General features: G+C 41.8%; 1 protein-coding gene across 2 annotated transcripts; it reads left to right on the top strand.

Annotated features, from left to right (window-relative positions):
- Nucleotides 1-230: 230 nt before the first annotated feature.
- Nucleotides 231-19,622, top strand: RAB34 (RAB34, member RAS oncogene family). 2 transcript variants are annotated; one of them, XM_075263642.1, is made up of 11 exons: nucleotides 231-557; nucleotides 3,068-3,146; nucleotides 8,502-8,593; nucleotides 9,814-9,879; nucleotides 12,501-12,602; nucleotides 13,151-13,215; nucleotides 14,241-14,292; nucleotides 14,422-14,503; nucleotides 15,289-15,379; nucleotides 17,883-17,990; nucleotides 18,756-19,622. In XM_075263642.1, exons 2-11 carry the CDS (start codon nucleotides 3,090-3,092, stop codon nucleotides 18,821-18,823), a joined length of 783 nt encoding a protein of 260 aa, XP_075119743.1. In that variant the 5' UTR covers nucleotides 231-557; nucleotides 3,068-3,089; the 3' UTR covers nucleotides 18,824-19,622. The 2 variants fall into 2 exon arrangements, with proteins under 2 accessions (XP_075119743.1, XP_075119742.1); XM_075263641.1 differs by having other exon boundaries at nucleotides 9,811-9,879.
- The last annotated feature ends 553 nt before the right edge of the window (nucleotides 19,623-20,175 follow it).

Below are 20,175 nucleotides of genomic sequence, written 5' to 3'. Positions count from 1 at the left end.
TTGCCGATCAGCAACTTGCGCACCGTACATTCAATACGGTCGTGTAAGACCAGCCTTACCATGACTTTGTATACAGAGCTTTACACAGATATGACCTACAGATATGTAGCCTGGAAGATAACTATTGTCTTTATTTCTGTTTTCTTAGCAGCCGCTATCCTCCTTAGATGCATAAAGGAAAGGATGTAACAAGTCCAGTGAAGTGTAAGTAACCGGAGGGGGAGGTTATGCTAATTCTCCATCTTTGACACTTCTCTGGATTCTCCTCTCAGCATGGGGCACACAAGAACTTCCTGAGGCTACATCATAGGGGCTTAGTCACTGCTATCATCCCCCCATCAGACTTCAGGGTGGAACATAAGAGTCAGCAGCGGCAACAGGGGAGGAATCAGGGCTGGGGAATAATAACCAGGCGACTGAGTTATTTGAGTCACAGTAATAAGAAGCAGCTGCAGACAGCTGGGCCGCCTCCTCCGGCAAACTCACTGTGGCCTGAGCTCTTGTGAAGTGGGGAACAACGTGACACCCTATCCTCCGCTGCAGATTTCCTATGCCAGGTAAGCTCCCATCTCCAACATCATTACATAATCCTGGCACAACAGATGGTGTCTGGAGCCAGTTTATATATCCGCCTTCATGGAAACATTGTGATAACACTGTAGTGTTGGGGATAATCTGCTGCCACCACCACTACTATAGCACCAACATATGCCAATGTGCTGTACAATCAGGTAACGGAATGTCCAGACCAAAAATAACTTAAAACTAAACTAACTAAATACATCATTTCCAGTATAGTTGGTGGGAGCGGTCTAGAAGGCAGTATATACATTATTGTGCTAGATTTCAGGATCTGTACATTGTCACGGCCATTGTTGCGATGCTCCTTGTGTTGTTACAAGCCGTTGCCATGTGCCTGTGCTAGTTGCACTCGGTTCCTGGTAAGGCTCAGTTCTCCCAGCCATAGGACTGCCGCCTGTGTTAGATGCGGTTCAGATCTCTTGGAATTTCCTGCTCTCATATTACTGCCACAATTCTGCAGATTTCACCCCAGCCAGGCTTTGTGCAGTATTGTTATGGGATGATCTAGCGGTGGCTCTAAGGCACACGCTGGGCTTTATGTAATCTCTGTCTCTGAGATGTTTCATGAATGAGGTAAGATGGTTTTTATTAACTTTTGGAAAGTATTTTCAGGCTTCTCGAGGCTTTCCGTTCTTCACGCATTGATTCTTGCATGGATCTTAAAATCTGCTGCTTCCAAAAGTCTTACACAGAAAATACGTAAAGTGATCCAACAGGAGATGTGCAAGTGTTGTGTTTGTGTCTTAGTGTTTCAGTGTATGTTGCCCCGAGCTACACTTAGCATAGGTTGATGTTTATTGAGCAGGAAAGTAATACTGGTGGTTTTCTAGACAGGATCTGTTCACGGAAATCTCATGGACCTGTATAAGTTAGTGGGGTCTTCTACAAAATGGATCACTAACATGCTCAGGATGTGGCAAGGATTTTGGTTTATAGTCCTTTCTAAAATTCATGTCCCTTATGATGTCAATCTGTGTTTATTGCAAGTGGCTGCCGGTTTTTATAACCCCGAATTCATGCACTGGAAAAATTTTCAAGACAGATCTTTGTTTATGATGTAAAAAATCCTCAGTTCTTTCCATTCTTGCAGATTCTGCACCAAAAGCCATCAGATTAGTCCTACACAGATCGGGCCCATCACAACACATCAGACTGTACATCTGTGTGTGATTTCTGCCATAGACCCTGTAGCATATATGACAAGTGCACACAAGTGCACATATCTCTGATATACAGAACAGCCCCCTTAAGAACAAAAAATTGCAAATATGTAATTCTTATGATTGATAAACATGAACACATGACACTAAACTGTTGTGACTCCAATCATACCACATTTCATGGCCAAGTTATTTCAAAATGGCCAACTATTCAGACAAGTGACTCCTTTATAGTTCACACCTGCGATTGGGATTCCATTTTGCAGGGACCCGAAAAACGGAAACCCAATCTGCTTAAAAAGCGATGACCCGTGGAAATCCACGGACCCCATAGGCTCTAATGGGGTCCACCAGGTCTCCGCCTGAAAAATGCATAGAGAAAAGCCCTGCTTGCAGAATCCCCTAACAGGGTGCGAGCGCTAGTGTGAACCCAGCCTAAGATATGTCCACATATTTGTCATCCATAGGAATATTCCTTCTTACAAATACGGAAGATCAGAATTTTAAGTGAATCTGATTCTAAACTGACCCTTTAATAAAGGGTATTGATAAATAGGGTGATATTGTACTGGATGAGTGGCACTCCGATCAAGAGACTTGGATATCCTTCAAGTCATGAACCATACGGTGCCCCAATAAGTCTGACACCCCACGTTATGGAAACGCAGCTTTTTTATGTTGCAGATTTTGCTACGTTTTTTGAGCCAAAGTCAAGGGCGGATTGAGCTGAAACTTCCTATATAGAACTTCCTATATATTTCCCATTCCTTTTGTAGCCATTCTTGGCTTTGTCTAAAAAAAAAAACGCAACAAAATCTGCAACAGAAGAAGCTGAATTTCCGCAACGTGTGGTCTCAGCCTGAAAATGTATTTTTATAACCAGACACCCCCTTTAAATTACAACTTAAATAAACATGGTGTACACAGATCCTCTAAAAATATGGATAGTCATCTTTACAGTGTCACTTTTTCTGTAGAGATCAGCTAACCAATAACTTTCCCTCTCTACTTATAAATAATATATAAGACATATAATAAAATTGTGTCCTTGCTCATAGGGAATGAGAAGAATGTAAACTTTGTCTGGGTCGCTGTGCAGGATCGCAGTCTTGTAAACGTAAACCTGGCAATAACAATGAGTAGCTAAATAATTCAGGGGGCTTAGGACAAAGACATACTAATAGTAAGGCTGAACATTTTTGACTTCATGGGTAAATGCTGCTTAAAATTTCCAGTGCAGAAGAGGAAGCTTCATTTACAAGAAGAATCCTTCTGCTTAGTCCTGTATAATGATATGAGACTAATGGCTACTTTTATCCTCCTAGTCTGGAGACCTGACATTTGTTAATGATGAGTGTCCTACCCCCAGTGCGACGAGATCGGATTGTGGCAGAGCTCCCCCAGGTAAGAGGAAATGGTGCAGGTTTACATTCTGTTTTTCAATATATTGCCTCAAATGATTTATTTCTCTAAAGATAAGACTGTGTGATACAGTTGCACCAGAAATTAGACATTGTGTGGTACCAACACACAGGAAATTTATATTTGTTCAAGGCTAAAACGCCACGTAGCATTCTGCAGCAAAAAAAGTGCTGCGGAAGAAAACGTGGCAGCAAGACATCATGGTTTTTCCTGCCACGCTTTTCACAGAAATTCAGTAGAGGTTTCCGCTGCAGATTTGCTGCTTCCATTATACCTATAGGGAAACCGCCGGCATTTCCAAAGGTATAATTGACATGCTGTGATTTCCAGATCCGTAACAGCTTTGGAAACTTCATATTTTTCTGCAAAGTGGGTATGGGATTCACTAGAATCGCATCCACTTTTCTGTGACTGTGGGGTTTTTTCCACTACGTGAGGCCTAAAGGAGGTTGTGGCACAAATGACCCTTCAAGACACAAGATAGGAGATAAGTGTCAGATCGCTGAGGGTTTGACTGTTTGGACCTCCAGTGATCAGGTGATCGGAGACCTGAAATTTCCTGTGAATGCTCCATGCCAATAGATTACTGGTGTGCACACGTGGCTACCACTCCATTCATTTTAGGAGGCTATCAGATGTCGCCATCCCAGCATCCCATTATGTCCGTGGCACAAACTATATCCCAAAGTCTAGTATAACAAGAATCCAGAATAAGGAGGTTTGGGTTGCATCCTGCACGATCCTGTTGTTCTTCCTACATAAACAGGGTCAGACATAATCATGACTGCCAGTGACTTGACCTTTGCTCACCAACATGTTATCACAGGGCGATATCTGGCAATCCGGGTTTTTGTTTACAAGAGGGCAGTATGTGACCTCTGCAGTCAGTCAATGGTTGTGCCAGTCGCATGCTGAACTACTGACATCATGGCTGCCATAACTGGTGTTGATATCAGAAGAATGGCTTGTGACCGCTGGCGCTACTGATGTCACATGTTGACCACTTGTAGATGCCATTTGCAGAATTTTTTAAGGTTGATAACTCCTATAATGACACTTTTTAGTACTTGAAATTCAGGCCAATTATTTTGCGCATATGCAACACCATGACCAACTTCTCCGGCAATAACAACTGCCCATGAGCTCATTGTCACAAGTCCGGTATTGTGCAAGAGGGTGCAAATCAGAAAACCACTTTTATTTAATTTTATAGTATGACAAATCATAAAAGTTTCTTTGTATCTGACTTCTCAACCTCTACTGATGCAATGTCTGAAGGGGCCTTAGTCTCTCTTCCGGCTGCTCATGTGGTGTCAGTATCCAGTAAAATTAATAAAATATATGGAAATAATGCAGAAGACATGAGTTTTTACAGTGATTTTGCTGCAATCAGATCTATTAAACTACCATTACCTTACCACATTTCACAGCCAGTATTGGCATGTATAGTTACTGTTGCACCTCCATGTTATTTTGTTGCTGATCTTCTGTGATACAGCCAATGAAAGTAATGGCTGGGCGGCTTGTTGGAGCCCCATGTTCCCTCCTCTTTCATTGGCCTAAACAGTCTATTGCCATTCGCCTCAAAGGCTGTCTGCAAACAAGGGGTCCCAGCACAAGAACCTCCATGATCCCATGTCTCTGGGGGCCCTTTATTTTTACAGGACAGTAATATAACTAGTGTAAGCCGATGGCTGGTCAGGTAATGGAGGGGGTGTACATCTCATCCAGACTACTCAGGTGAGTGAGGTGAGAAACTCCAGGAATTTTTATTCTCAGCAGACAACTTTTGTCTGCTGAGCATTTTGGCAAATGCTCAGTATTGGGCTGGATTTTTAGGAATGACAGGTAGGATTGGTAGTGGGACCTGTCATTCCAACCCCCTCCAGTCCACACTTTGGGGATGTTCCGGCAGCAACTCAGCTGCAGAGAGTCTCCTCGTCAAGGAGGCTTAAGAAGCCAGCTCCAGCAGCAACACTTTGGGCAGAGCTTGGCTGGAGAGCTGACAGAGAGGTCATATTTTTGGGAGCTGTGTCCTGAATGATTCTACTGGGTTTTGGATTTCTGCTATTCTAGGTGAGGTAACCTATTCTATGATTAGTTAGAGCCTAGCCGGGCAGGGATTTATTTTTGTATTGTTTCCTATTGTTGCTGCACTACCTTTTTTTGAGTGAAAATAAAACTCTACCTTTGTTTTGTACTAAAAGAAACTGGACTTGTGTGTCTATGCCGCCCCACCTAGCAACACCAGACCCTGACACTAGGCAGATGTCGCTTCTTTGCATAGGCTTTTACAGAGAACAAGGCAAACACGGGAGCAACAAACGCTGTAATGATCGCTCATCTCCAATGCAATTCCAATATGTCTGCAGTACATCTCCTGTTTCACAGGGAAATTTGCTGCTTGCAAACAATGATTATACATATCTCCCAACTTTCAGAAGACTGATAGAGACAACATGTGCGGTACACTTAGTACACCACGGTGAATTTACAGATAATAAGCTCCACCCCCAGCCCCACCCACTTCCAGTTTGTCACTGCCCATTCCCATCCATGTCACTTTATGCCCCCACATAGTAGAACGCCCCAATAGTGGCCCTGACACTGTATCATGCCTGTTGTGATCCCCATCATGCCTACTGCTCCCAAGATATTGCCAAATGGTGAAGTAGGGAGCAGATGGCTCTGTGCTCCACCACTGTACTGAAATTATCAGCATCTTCTTTATGCAGCATTAACCACCGTCAATACCACTCACTGGCCAGGACAGCACCTGGAATCTGGGACCGTCCCACTGAATCCAGGATGGTTGGAGGTATATACCGCATAAAAGAGATCGCCCAACAAACCAGCTGCTCATTTGGTCAATTACTGGCCCATTTAAAGGGGCTATAACTATGGATTTCTCGTCATGTTAGTGGAAGAATATTTTTTTGGAGCTCTGTATCAGATAAAGAGAGCTCTATCCAATATACAGATGTATTACATAACGCTGGGTTCACACCTGCGTTTGGGGTCTCCGTTCTATGGTTTCCGTGTTCTGCATGCCAGAAGATGGAAACCATAGACCGGGTCCGGCCGTGCGCGGCGGTGAGCGTTTTGCGCTCTCCGCCGCGAAACCGGATTTTTTTATCCGGACACAGAGTACTGCATGTCCGACTCTGTGTCCGGATTATAAAACCCGGTTTCTCAAATGAATGGGTGAGAAAGTCTCCTGCAGGTTTCCGTATCCTGCCTGTGTTTTAGGCAGGAAACGGAAACCTAAGTACGGAGACCGGGCCGCAGATGTGAACGAGCCCTAATTCAGCACAAATGTGTGAACATAATGCCCCCTTATCTATGTGTATGGGGGTCTCCCAGCGTGCTACCAGGAATATTAGGTCTCAACCTCTAAACCAGTAACCGATAAACCAGTGTAGGAAACCATCCTATGTGAAAACAAGTGATATAGGGCATATAAAAAGTTGACAAATTATTCATAATGAGTGGGAGCGCCCATTAAAAATCCAGTACAGGGTAGTCTGGGGAGAATAAAGCAGGTACATGAATAAAAATTCTGTTGTGCCTGTCACATGATGACAAAAATAATATGTAGCTATAGCTGTTGTGTTCGTGTAAGACATAATGGAACATGTTGGTTGTAGTGTTGCAATGACTAGTTATACGGTATACCCTTGTATATCAGATCCTTATTTCCACCAGTGTAATGTAACACCCTTTCTCCTTACTGAGCCTCCAGAGCTTTCACCCTGTGTGGTCCCAGTGTTGTGCATGTGGCCTCAGGTCTTCATGTCTATGCAAGTAGGATGAGCAAGAAAGCAAACTGTGTCATGTCGGCTGCCAGGCAGGAAGTTACAGTTCACTTTTTCTCAGCTGCAGAACTCATGCCTGGAACTCAGACAACACCAACATCTCGGCCCAACCTCAATGAGAGGAGTTACAGACTGCAGAGTATCAAGAAAGTTAGAACTAACTGAGGAGCACTTGTTAGGCTCTGTTCACATTCTGTTCAGGGCTTCAGTTATTAGTATATCTTTTTTGTTTTTGTGGTTTGGAATAGCGTAGTAGATGGCTGAGCATCTCACGCCGCTGTTAGGCTTATGCAGTGGCGTAACTAGGAATGGGGGGCGCAGAGGTAAACTTTTGACATGGAGACCCCCTACCCCCCTACATTGGCGTGCAGGCTGTATGTGAACAAGAGGGTGACGTGGGGTGCATGGTGTATATGAGCAAGAGGGGGAATGGGGGTGCAAGCAAGAGGGGGGATGGGGGTGCAAGCTCTGTTTGAGCAAGAGGGTGGAATGGAGGTGCAGAATGTGTGCAAGCAAGGGAGGGAATGGGGGTGCAGGCTGTGTACGAGCAAGAGGGTGATGTGGAGGGGGGAATCCCCCATTCCTCCACACTCTTGCTCACCCAGAGCCTGCACCCCCATTCCCCCTTCTTTCTCACACCCAGCCTGCACCCCCATTACCTCCTCTTGCTCACATAGTCTGCATCTCCATTCCACCCTCTTTCTCACACACAGTCTGCACACCCATGTACCCCTCTTGCTCACAGTCTGCACCCCCATTTCCTCCTCTTGCTCACAAACACAGCTTTTTTTTATGCAGATTTTGCTGCAGTTTTTTTTAGCCAAGACCAAGAATGGCTACAAAAAGAATGGGAAATATCTAGGAAGTTCTTATACTTCTACCTTGTGTTCATTCTACTCCTAGCTTTGGCTCAAAAACTGCAACAAAAAAGCCACTTTTCTGCAACATGGGTCCATAGCCTAAGGCCCTACATTGTGAAAATGCAGTGTTTTTTTGTTGCAGATTTTGCTGTGAGATTTTGAGCCAGGATTTAGCAGACTGGAAACGTCCAAAAACTTCCTTTATATTTTACACAGTAAAATATGCAACAAATAACGCTGCGTTTCCGCAACGTGAGGCCTTAGTCTAAAAAGGTTTCCAAGATTCATGTTAGTGATCTATTTCTAGTGTCCCTGCTGATCAGTTTAGATGTTTTTAGTTTATAATCCTTCTATGCTCACTGCAATACACATAGCTCTTTATGCAATAAGTACTGTGCATGTGGTGGGCTTGTGCTGGTCTGCTGTAGTCAAACTGAATATACAGAGTTGCAGTATAAAGCATATCCACATACTGGTATCAGACAACCTCAGACACCAACTGGATTATGTAGCTAAGCTGTGGCCATTATCCTACCTGAGCCCTAATAGAACAGAACTAAAAGAACTCCAAAATCTACCAAGAAACCAACATAGCTATAACACACTTTAAGGCTTTTTTTTTTTTTTAAATCTTTTTAATGTTTTTCTTTTTGTGTTTTCAGTGTTTCAGAAAGGAGGCATGTCTACACACCAGAGACTCCTTTCATTCCAAAGTCATCAGTGCCTGCAAGCAGCAGAGAACAGGGACTGTGGGGTAAGAACAGTCTAGATGAAATATGTATAGGACAAAATATATATAAGACCGCACCAGTATAAGCATAGGGTGCTCAGCCATGGTAAAAGGATCTGTCCCGTTCAATATAACTCCAGAAAAGCAGGCGGCACACCAAAGAGTATTTGGGGAAAAAAAATGAAGGAGGTTTATTGCCTCATGCTGCGACGTTTCGGCTCAAAGAGCACCTATGTCCTCTGTGATGGGCAGAAACCTCAGTCTAAATGTTCTTACACAAATTCAGTGCTGGGAACGGCCCTGTACCCTATCCAGATGTACCTAAATCCAGCTACTCACAAACATGTACAGTCTACCCAGCTGAACGTGCATGTGGTCCAAATAGGGGCACTCTACTAATGGTTTATCTAACGTGACAATAAAGGATTGGACATGTTGTAATTCAACAGCCTGATCCTTTTCTTTCCCCACATCTGTCATTAAGGAAGAGTCGGAGCCCCTTATACACATTAGATAGTTGGCTGGTCCCACCAAAATTGATGCAATGTGTATGCCAAGGTTTAGTATCCTGGGCCCATACTGGTAAGCTGGTGTTCTTTATATGGTGTCTGTGGGGTTCTCTTAGTAGATGTTTATGCGGTTTCTTTAGTGCTGATAAGTGGGATGTTTCGTCCTCCTTGTAGAGGTCAGTTACAAGGCACAGCTTATGGTCCCATCATGAAAACATTCCTATTCCTCTGAGTTCATTCCAATCCACCCTGACTTTCCCAAATATCTTCCGTCCGGGTGTGCCGCCTGTTGCATATGTTTCCCTGCAGTTTAAGATGCTTTCTGTTGTCACACTTGGTGCTGAGTGTGAATGCCATATCACAATTGTGCAATTTCTACCATAGTGATAGCCAACCTCATGTTGTCTTCAGCCATATATACTCCCAGTAACAAGCAGTTCCTATAGGGTGGTTACCTAGTCCTAATTTAATATAATATATAGTATTTACAGAGTGTCACCCTACAAACCCATCTAGAATTTATGGAGGGCATGTGCCAAATTATACTTTACCTGGTTATATAGAGTAACAAGTAGTAGATTTGACATTCAGAATCCTGGGAAAGCTAGGTTCCCATCCTTTTAATGGTGACAATATTGGTCAGATCTATATTTCCTAGCATTTATTGTCATGTGGGGAAACACTATCTTTATTCATCTAATTCTTTGTATTTATATTCCTTATCTTTCCCAGCAGATTTAAGATCTCCAAAGTGATTGTGGTTGGAGACCTTTCAGTGGGCAAGACGTGTATGATAAATAGGTAAGATTGAGATGTTGTCTTCTTAGAAAAAGCTAGTGAGAGTAAGTCTTGTGCAGATTGAAAATTGTTGTATCTACTGGGTACGGTTTTTCCTTAGGGAGAGCTCCATGAAGGTGTAAGGAGTCTTATAGGCCATGCAATGCTTATATATATGCACGGTAGCTCTTTCATTCCCCTAGCGCCACCTGTTGGAGGGTAATAATCCTATAAGTAGGACCCTATAAACAGGCCTTTTATAGGATTGTCCATTGATTTATAGCATTAATACTTTCCAAAAAGTCCCAATAGAGGAATAAATATTTTCTTTTTTTTTTTTTTTTGGGGGGGGGGGAATATCTAATTTCCATGTTACCCACCAACAACATGTCCTGTAGAGGCTCATAAGAAAATCATTGATTGTTGTAGCCCTGCTAAACCCTAAACTTAGTATTATTCATTGTCATCATTATCTGTGTTTTGCATTGCCGCATATTCCCTAAATATAAAATCCATGACTTAAAGTGTTTGTAATATACTTTAATATCCTATCTAACTTCCTTTTTTATTATAAAACAGGCTGTAGAATTCTCCTTAGCAACCCTCTAACTGTGCTGCTACTAAGGAAAGTCTGTACACAGTTGTATTGTGAATATGCAGAGCTGAAGCATTTACCAAAAGGGGTGGTGGTCACTTCAAACGGCTATATCTCGGGTTTTACACCACATAGAAATGACCATCTTCCCCTTAAATGCTATAGCTCTATGTATTGTATTGAGTACGAATGTGTGGACAGACTCTCCCTGACAATAAGTAGTTAGTGCATTGCTAAAGGGAACTTTACAGTCTATTTTCTATTAAAAGAAAGATACAGTCCTATGAAAAAGTTTGGGCACCCCTATTAATCTTAATCATTTTTAGTTCTAAATATTTTGGTATTTGCAACAGCCATTTCAGTTTGATATATCTAATAACTGATGGACACAGTAATATTTCAGGATTGAAATGAGGTTTATTGTACTAACAGAAAATGTGCAATATGCATTAAACCAAAATTTGACCGGTGCAAAAGTATGGGCACCTCAACAGAAAAGTGACATTAATATTTAGTAGATCCTCCTTTTGCAAAGATAACAGCCTCTAGTCGCTTCCTGTAGCTTTTAATCAGTTCCTGGATCCTGGATAAAGGTATTTTGGACAAACAATTCAAATTCAGTTAAGTTAGATTTTCGCCGAGCATGGACAGCCCGCTTCAAATCATCCCACAGATGTTCAATGATATTCAGGTCTGGGGACTGGGATGGCCATTCCAGAGCATTGTAATTGTTCCTCTGCATGAATGCCTGAGTTGATTTGGAGCCGTGTTTTGGATCATTGTCTTGCTGAAATATCCATCCCCGGCGTAACTTCAACTTCGTCACTGATTCTTGAACATTATTCTCAAGAATCTGCTGATACTGAGTGGAATCCATGCGACCCTCAACTTTAACAAGATTCCCGGTGCCGGCATTGGCCACACAGCCCCAAAGCATGATGGAACCTCCACCAAATTTTACAGTGGGTAGCAAGTGTTTTTCTTGGAATGCTGTTTCTTTTTGGACGCCATGCATAACGCCTTTTTTTATAACCAAACAACTCAATCTTTGTTTCCAAAATGAAGTTGGCTTCTCCAAATGTGCTTTTTCATACCTCAGGCAACTCTATTTGTGGCGTACGTGCAGAAACGGCTTCTTTCTCATCACTCTCCCATACAGCTTCTCCTTGTGCAAAGTGCGCTCTATTGCTGACTGATGCACAGTGACACCATCTGCAGCAAGATGATGCTGCAGCTCTTTGGAGGTGGTCTGTGGATTGTCCTTGACTGTTCTCACCATTCTTCTTCTCTGCCTTTCTGATATTTTTCTTGGCCTGCCACTTCTGGGCTTAACAAGAACTGTCCCTGTGGTCTTCCATTTCCTTACTATGTTCCTCACAGTGGAAACTGACAGGTTAAATCTCTGAGACAACGTTTTGTATCCTTCCCCTGAACAACTATGTTGAACAATCTTTGTTTTCAGATCATTTGAGAGCGGGCTGTCCATGTTCGGCGACCATCAAACTTAACTGAACTTGAATTGTTTTGTAGAAAGAAATGGTCCAAAATACCTTCATCCAGGATCCAGGAACTGATTAAAAGCTACAGGAAGCGACTAGAGGCTGTTATCTTTGCAAAAGGAGGATGTACTAAATATTAATGTCACTTTTCTGTTGAGGTGCCCATATTTTTGCACCGGTCAAATTTTGGTTTAATGCATATTGCGCATTTTCTGTTAGTACAATAAACCTCATTTCAATCCTGAAATATTACTGTGTCCATCAGTTATTAGATATATCAAACTGAAATGGCTGTTGCAAATACCAAAATATTTAGAACTAAAAATGATTAAGATTAATAGGGGTGCCCAAACTTTTTCATAGGACTGTAGATAGGTTAATAAAGTAGATTACCAAAAGGTCCCCCACACATGCCCCTGACACAATAGTAGGTTAAAACAATGAAATGAGAGCCACACTTTATAACCCTGTAGCTTGTATAGAATAAGGATTTCCTGCTGTAATATAAAATCTCAAGATTCCTTTTTTTTTTTTTTTTTTTTTTTTTTAAGGTTTTGCAAAGATGTATTTGATAAAAACTATAAGGCCACAATCGGGGTGGACTTTGAGATGGAACGGTTCGAGATCCTAGGAGTTCCTTTCAGCTTGCAACTGTGAGTACAGTACCCCATTATACTGGTCATACAGGCCATTACTATGTATGGAGGCAGACCTACTGTGAGAGAAGAACTGAATATTGGATTTTAATATCAAGATCGTTTTTTCCAGTGATGTCTGACAGCGACATTCTCCCACTTCCTTTCTATTCAGAACATATGTGGGGAAATATAGCATGCATTCTAGGCCAGTTTTTCTGGCATACAAGTCACATTTTTTGATCAAGTTGGGGTTTTGCACATTAAATTGTGACGATTTTATCTTTTATGCCTCTCTTGCCTCTTTACCGATAGGGGGCATGGCATGGGAGGGCCCCTGGACCCCGCCAGATTTCGGATCACTTACGCCAGTTACCGGCTATGAGCTGGTGTAGCTTTCAGTGCACATACATGGCTCATTGGAGGCTGCACCTGATTTACCTTAAATCAGACGGTTCTTCCACCAGTGCATAAGTTATTCAATGGCACTTTCTGAGATATAAAATGAATGCACTTTATCTGCTTGTACTACATGAGTATTTTTTTATTTATTTTTTTTAAACTAGATGGGACACAGCCGGACAAGAAAGGTTTAAATGCATTGCGTCCACATACTATAGAGGCGCTCAAGGTATGTTTACCACTAGGTTTATTGAACATTAGTTATGTAATGAATGCTTTAATATTGGTTTGGTTTTGCAGAGGATTGCAGGGTGCCAGAAGTCTGTTTGTGACTCTGCGGTACTCCAGCTGCAGGTCCGAAGAGTAGAGCAGAGTCGGTCATGTGTCAACATGGGAGGCAGAGGAACAAGACTTCTGGCCTCCCCACTTCTGCAAACATGCCTTCATAAATTACACCTACCTATATAATAGTATTAGGGAATACACTGGTAAACTTTATATAACCCCTTTAAGGTTATATACTCGAGTTAATAAGTTTTCCCAGTTTTTTTGTGGTAAAATTAGGGGCCTCGGCTTATATTCGGGTCGACTTATACTCGAGTATATATGGTATATCATTACTTTATTACAAGAAGCAACCCCATGGAGGGATGTTTTTGTACAAAAGAATCCAGACCGTATTTTTGTTGTGGATCCTATAGTTGGGGTGTGATGTAAGGTCCAAGAACCTGTATTAAAGGTCCGATACAAGGGAACTAAGGCCTTATGCACATGACAGTGACGGCCATTAAAAATAGATATTAATGTTTGTTTTTAATGGCATTTTTGCATCCATTCCGTTTTTTCCAGTTTGATGGCCGAGTATCATCCGTTTGGCATCTGTTTTATCAGTCAGTGAAAGTGATGGATGAATTTCATTGGCCTTTCTTTTTTGATCCAACCCAATGATCTGTTTTTATTGGACGTAAAAAGCCATTAATCTGTTTTACATCAGATCCATTGATTTCTATTGAGTTCGTAAGAACAGACAAAGATAAAGCATGTGTTTTTCGGGGTTTTTGATGGCTGATGCAAACGGTTCTAGCGGAAAAGGGCTCTAGTAAAATACAGTATATATATAGTATACAAAAAAGAAAAAGACCACAAACAACAGACACCGTGCACCCCAATACATAGCTGAGATGACTAGAGTTATTGAGTCAAACTGGTTGCTTCTTACCCATATGCTAACACCTGCTTTTTTCTATCTTACAGCCATAGTTATAGCCTTTGATCTGACAGATATTTCATCATTAGAGCATACTAGGTAAGTGAAATCACTGGTATGTATATACACAGCTATATAGTGTGTGTGTGTATATATATATATATATATATATATCACATAGGGCACTTGGGCACTTTGGAATTGTTTACATTTGTTGTTGCTTTACAGGCAGTGGCTTCAGGACGCCCTAAAGGAAAATGACCCATCATCTGTGCTGCTATTCCTGGTCGGCTGCAAGAAAGATCTCGCTGTAAGTAATGTCTTATCACAGCCTCTACTTAACAACTGGGTTTCTCAAATTTAGTCATCGGAATGGAAAAGTCATGGCAGAAACCTGCTGGCCAGTATAAAAAAATAAGCAATAGTTAAAAGGGATTTTTAAAATGTTATCCTTACACCAGCTGACGATACCCCCATTAGCTATTTGAGGCAGGCTCTTCATTCCTTACATTGATTTGTACTGTACAATGCCAAAGTTTGTGTCTTGGCTTTGCTTGGTCCCATTCAAATGAACAAGTGAATAGGACAAATCCAAGCTGCAATACCATGCAAATACTACTACAAATACTACATTTGTTTCCTTAAGTTGTTGTCCTGCTCCTTATCATCAATCTGACTTCTCTCTACCATATATACAGCCTCACTCAAAGACCTTAATGGAAGGGGGAGGAGGGAATGAGTCTCCTGTGCTTACTTGATTTATCGCCTCATTTTGTGCTCTCTAGGCCTCTTATGTACAACTTAGCAGTGTTAAAAAAGCAAGGTACAACTGAATGTAACAGCAGAAATCCCCCCTCCCCTTTTCATAGACTAATATGGGGAAGTAAACATATTTTTTCAATAAGATTATATAACAAAGTTTCATAATTGTCATATTTAACCTGTACTATTCATTTCTGAAAAGTTGTTTATATCTGGAGGTAAAGATTCTTGTAGGCACGTATTTCAGCTTTTATGTATTAACTGCTTTGATATAATATTTAACATTAAGAACATTATCTAAATATCTGGCTTATTGGTCTTTTCTCCTTACAGTCGCCCTCTCAGTGTGCTCTCATGGAACGGGACGCCTTGACGGTGGCTAAAGAGATGCAAGCAGAATACTGGTCCTTGTCCTCACTGACAGGTATGTCCATACAGTCTCTAGAGTGTTATATAAAAGAGCATCTCTGAGTTAAACACAAGATGGTTATGGATATATATAATTTTTTTTACTTTCAGAACTATTATTGTCAGGTGGGAGGTCCCTGTCTTTCTGCTCCAGCACAGGACCGCCCACCTGACAGTAGAGAACATAATTATACTGAATCTAACAGAAATGATTTCTCAGGAATGGTGGGGCTACAGAAAAAATTCCAACTGCACCAGAATCAGTGGAGTTGTGAAGGATGCAATGGTGGTAAAAGGTCCTTTTGAAAGGGAGTATGTCACCAAAACTGAGTATACCCAGCCATGAAAATAGATAGGTTAGACCCTTTTCCAATGATTTCAGCACAATCAGATTATTTTTTCTCTAGCCCCCACCATTCTTGAGGAACAAGCACAGTTAGTTTTGGTGCTCGAATTTCTACTTGGGCTCTGCACCGTGAGGCAGGAACAGGAAAGGGCCGTGATTCAGAGCTTCAATCAGAGATGGACAGTGTCAGGGCTCAGAATCAGACCCCATGCCTGCTCCTGCCTGACACTGCCCACCTGACAGTGCAGAGCCTAAGTAGTATATTGGGCACTAAAACTAGCTCCACTTGTTGCTCAAGAATGGTGGTGGATAGAGCTGAACCTGGTGGAGGAGGTGAAATGTACTCTTTAAAGGGTTTCTTGGGACTTAAACAGTGATGGTTTATTCTTAGGATAGACGATTAATGTTTCACTGCTGTAGTGCTGAGGCAGAATAAATATAGGGACTGTGGCATAACGAGAGAAGGGGAGCTGGAAAAAAAAAACTCAGATCATTTCTGCTGTTACTCTCCGCTATTCCTTGCTTTGTAATACTACTAGGTTGTAAATAATAGGCTGCAAGTACACAGAATGAGGCAATAAACCTATTTACCAGCCAACAGGAGAATCCTACTCAACCCCCTCCGTACTCCATAGATCTGTGTGAGGCTGAATATGGATATACCATACAAATATAATGTAAACATATAGTCGGATGGAAGATAAGGAGCAGATTAACATCTTATGCTAGGTTTACACTAGCACCATGGTCTGAGACAGCGGTACTCACAGAGACCAATGGATCCCATTTACTATAATGGACTGCCTTGGGTTTCCACCATTTCAAAACTGAAAGCAGTGGAGAAAAAAGTCCTCCATGCAGGGGATGGAGATTCTGGTGCAGAAGCCCAACCTTAATAAGTGCTGAAGGAAATACAGTAGATCTCCTTAAGATATATTGCAAAGATTCTTACATTAACCATTCAGGAAAAGTTTCTTATAACTAGAGGTAGGTTTAAGGCATTCCTGAATACTTGTACTCTATGTGGTTAACAAAATGCCAACTGAGACACAAAGGTCATTTTACTATTCACATTGTTACATTGTTAATCATTTACATTCTGACCGCCGACTGGAAATTATTTTAATGATCACCAATAGGAAGTTAATAATTTAACTTAGGTTTGTTGTAGTGTCATTCCCACCCCCGACATCAAGCCTGCAATCCCTTCTGTACTGGGCCACCATGTGATGATATGTGGACCTCACAAATAGTCCAAGTCTATGCCAAAATTATAAATGGATCTCAGTGAATCTTTCATTTGTCTCCTGAACAGAGTATTACATTAAAATAAGGGTCAATTATATTAAACATTAATATAAGGGCCATCTTTCTGACAGTAGGGAGATATCAGTGCCGAAACTAATGGTACCGATATCTCCTTCACCAGGGCTCATACTGGGAAAGCCAACAGTGCACTGTTGGATTTCTAGCAGTATATAATACCGCACATCTATAAGGATGTGAAAGGTCCTCTAAGTTCCACCGTGGACTAACCATGAGTCCACCTTCAAACAGAGCTGGGCTACCCACTTTGGATGGTGTTTTGTAAGACACTCAGGACATGCACAAATTTGCTGGGATTGCTTGTGAAAATTCTCCAGGAAAATTGTGTACAGTTCGCTACTATGTGTCAACTGAACGGTGTCTCACTATTGAGGCCCACTTTACAAAAATTGTTAAAGGGGTTTTGGGAGACTTTAGTAATAATTGATGACTTATCCTAGGTCACCAATAGCAGATTGTAGAGGTCTGATCACTACCAAGCTGTACCTGGTCCTAGTGTAAGGGCGACCTTGCAGTCGTGAAGGGTTTACTCCCAACACTCTCACCAATCTGCTGTTCATGACTTATCCTATAGATAGTCCTGAAAAACTAAAGTCTGCTCCAAACTTCAGACTGACAGCCAGTGCTAAGAGCACATTTGCAACCAAGTTCTCTTGTTACTCTAGATATACAGCTTTGGTACTCACTATATATAGACTGTGTATATAAGGGCTCACCATAGGGATAGATGACCATTTGCTGAAGTCCAGATATTGCACTTTATTCATTTGTTCATGTAACCTTGCTCCAAAAAGCTTTGACTAAAATCATAGTGAATTTATCTGACACAGATTGTATACTGTTTCAGGAGAAAACGTGAAGGAATTCTTTTTCCGTGTCGCATCTTTAACGTTTGAGTCCAGTGTACTAGCTGAGTTGGAGAAAACCAATGCTCGAAGGATTGGTGATGTAGTGAGTAAGTATTAATGGTCGATTGGGGATCACTTCTGGATACATAGAGAGTAGAAGAAATAGACAGATTCATGCCTTATACTTCAAGAGGACCATGTCCTTGGGCATATGCGGTTTTATATACCGCTAGAAAGTATTCAGCGCACTGTCGGCTTTCCTGTTGTGTGCCCCGTCCTTAGCTCTGTATGGTCAGAGGGGGCGTTCCTTACCGTCCAGCCATGACGAAGAGCTGTGAGGAACGAGCCTTCCCCGCCAGTACTCGTCTATGGACGAGTACTGGGGGGGGGGGTGTTCCTCACAGCTCAGCGTCATGGCAGGACGGTAAGGAACGCCCCCTCTGACCATACAGAGCTAAGGACGGTACTGTCAGGAGGGGTTTCCTCACAGCCCAGCTAGACTGCCAGAAACGCCTTTCTGACAGTGAAGAGATATCCTTAACTGCACTGATAGATCTTGCCCCGGTGCACGTAATGGGAAACCCGACAATGCAGAGCACTACCGTTCCATTCAATGTCTGACATGGATAGCCATTCTGATAATGGGATCTAAGTCCTCTAGATGCCGGCAGCCACCAGTAGGGGGAGCCTAATACATGCTGTGTAATAACTGGGTCCAGTTTATAAATAGTCTGTACTATGGCACATAACCCCCTTAAGGGTATCCATGGTCATTTTACATGCTGTCCTTAATAACTAATGGTCTACCAGGACTTTATGTACTGTCACTCATGAACCTGTAAAAATAGTAAATGTCATGTCTCTATTTTTAGGAATAAACAGCAATGACAGCAACCTGTACCAAAGCACAAAGAAGAACAAGAACAAGTGTTGTCAGTGACAAGGGCCAGGCACGTCACACGATTGCACTGTATAGCACCAAAGTATTGCACAGACATGGAAGAAGAAACGTATTACTACATATACACGTATGTCCTGGTGCCCTGCTCTGTTCTAGGAGGTTATTCAGGGCCCCTTGTATAATATTGCAGGATAATATCACCGGTACGATATAACTGCATGCTGCCAGAAGATGGACCGTGGTACATTGCAGGGCAAAGTGCTGTTATCCATTTTCTAAACTCATTTAGTTTATACAATTATAATATGTTGACGTTTTCCATATTTTTTTTTAGGTTTAGTTTTTGAATTCTTATCTTAAAGGGAGAATTACAGGACAATCTTCCTTGTGTTTCCAGGCCGGACAGTGTGGACACCATGTAATAGGGGGGCTTTGCTCCTGAAACATGGTCACTCTGCCCCATAGGCTGACGTTCAGGTCCATCCCCTTGACCATGGGCAAAAATGGAAAAAAAAACAAAAGCTTTCTTTTTTTTTTTCTTTTTACCCTAGTTGACCTCTTGAATCCAGTTAACTATGGAGGATAATGTATATAAATGGTGTAAAAGTGGTATTTCATAGCTATGTCATCCCTTTAGAGGCCTTATAATTAATGATGACTTATCTATCACATTGGTCATCAGTATAGGGAGTCTAACTCCCAGCACCCACACTAATCAGCTGATTGAAGGGGCTGAAGTAGGCACAGCGCCATACACAGTGCAGTGGCTGTGGCTGGTTACTGCAGCTCAGTCCAATTCAAGTGAATGGGACTGATCTGCAGAACTACATACACAAAGTACGGAGCTGGTTCAGGTTCTGGAGCACTGCGGCCCCATCATTCAGCTGATAAGCGAAGGTGCTGGGAGTTGGACCCTCACTGATCTGATATTGATGACCTAACATAGGTCATCAGTATAAAATTTGTAGCGATCCCTTTTAATCCTTACGCTTTTTGTAAGCGTTTGCATTTATTTTGTGATATTTTACAGAAAGTAACAATGTATTTTACTACATAACAAAGAAATCATTGGGCACATTGCAATAAGATGTCTTTTTGTAAAAAAAAATCTATTATATTTTTATGGAAACAACAAAGAATATGCTTTAAAATAAAACTTTTACATTCTCATCATTATAAAAGTAGCTGTGCTACATTGTGTCTGTGCGCTCGATGTCCTGACATGTCGTATGGCTTCATCTATGTTATGTATGATATGTTTAGTTGTTCATATGGGGACTAACATTACATAGGTCTGGGGCGACCAGAGGAAATCGTTCTGAGGGTCCATCCTCTGTCTATATAAAACATGTGAATGTCTACTTCTAACTTTACACATATTTACTAGAGAT

The sequence above is a fragment of the Leptodactylus fuscus genome, chromosome 2, assembly GCF_031893055.1.
Source record: "Leptodactylus fuscus isolate aLepFus1 chromosome 2, aLepFus1.hap2, whole genome shotgun sequence".
In the NCBI taxonomy this organism is placed as follows: Eukaryota; Metazoa; Chordata; class Amphibia; order Anura; family Leptodactylidae; genus Leptodactylus; species Leptodactylus fuscus.
The sequence above is the reverse complement of the archived record's forward strand: the minus strand, read 5'-3'. Positions and strand labels throughout refer to the sequence as shown.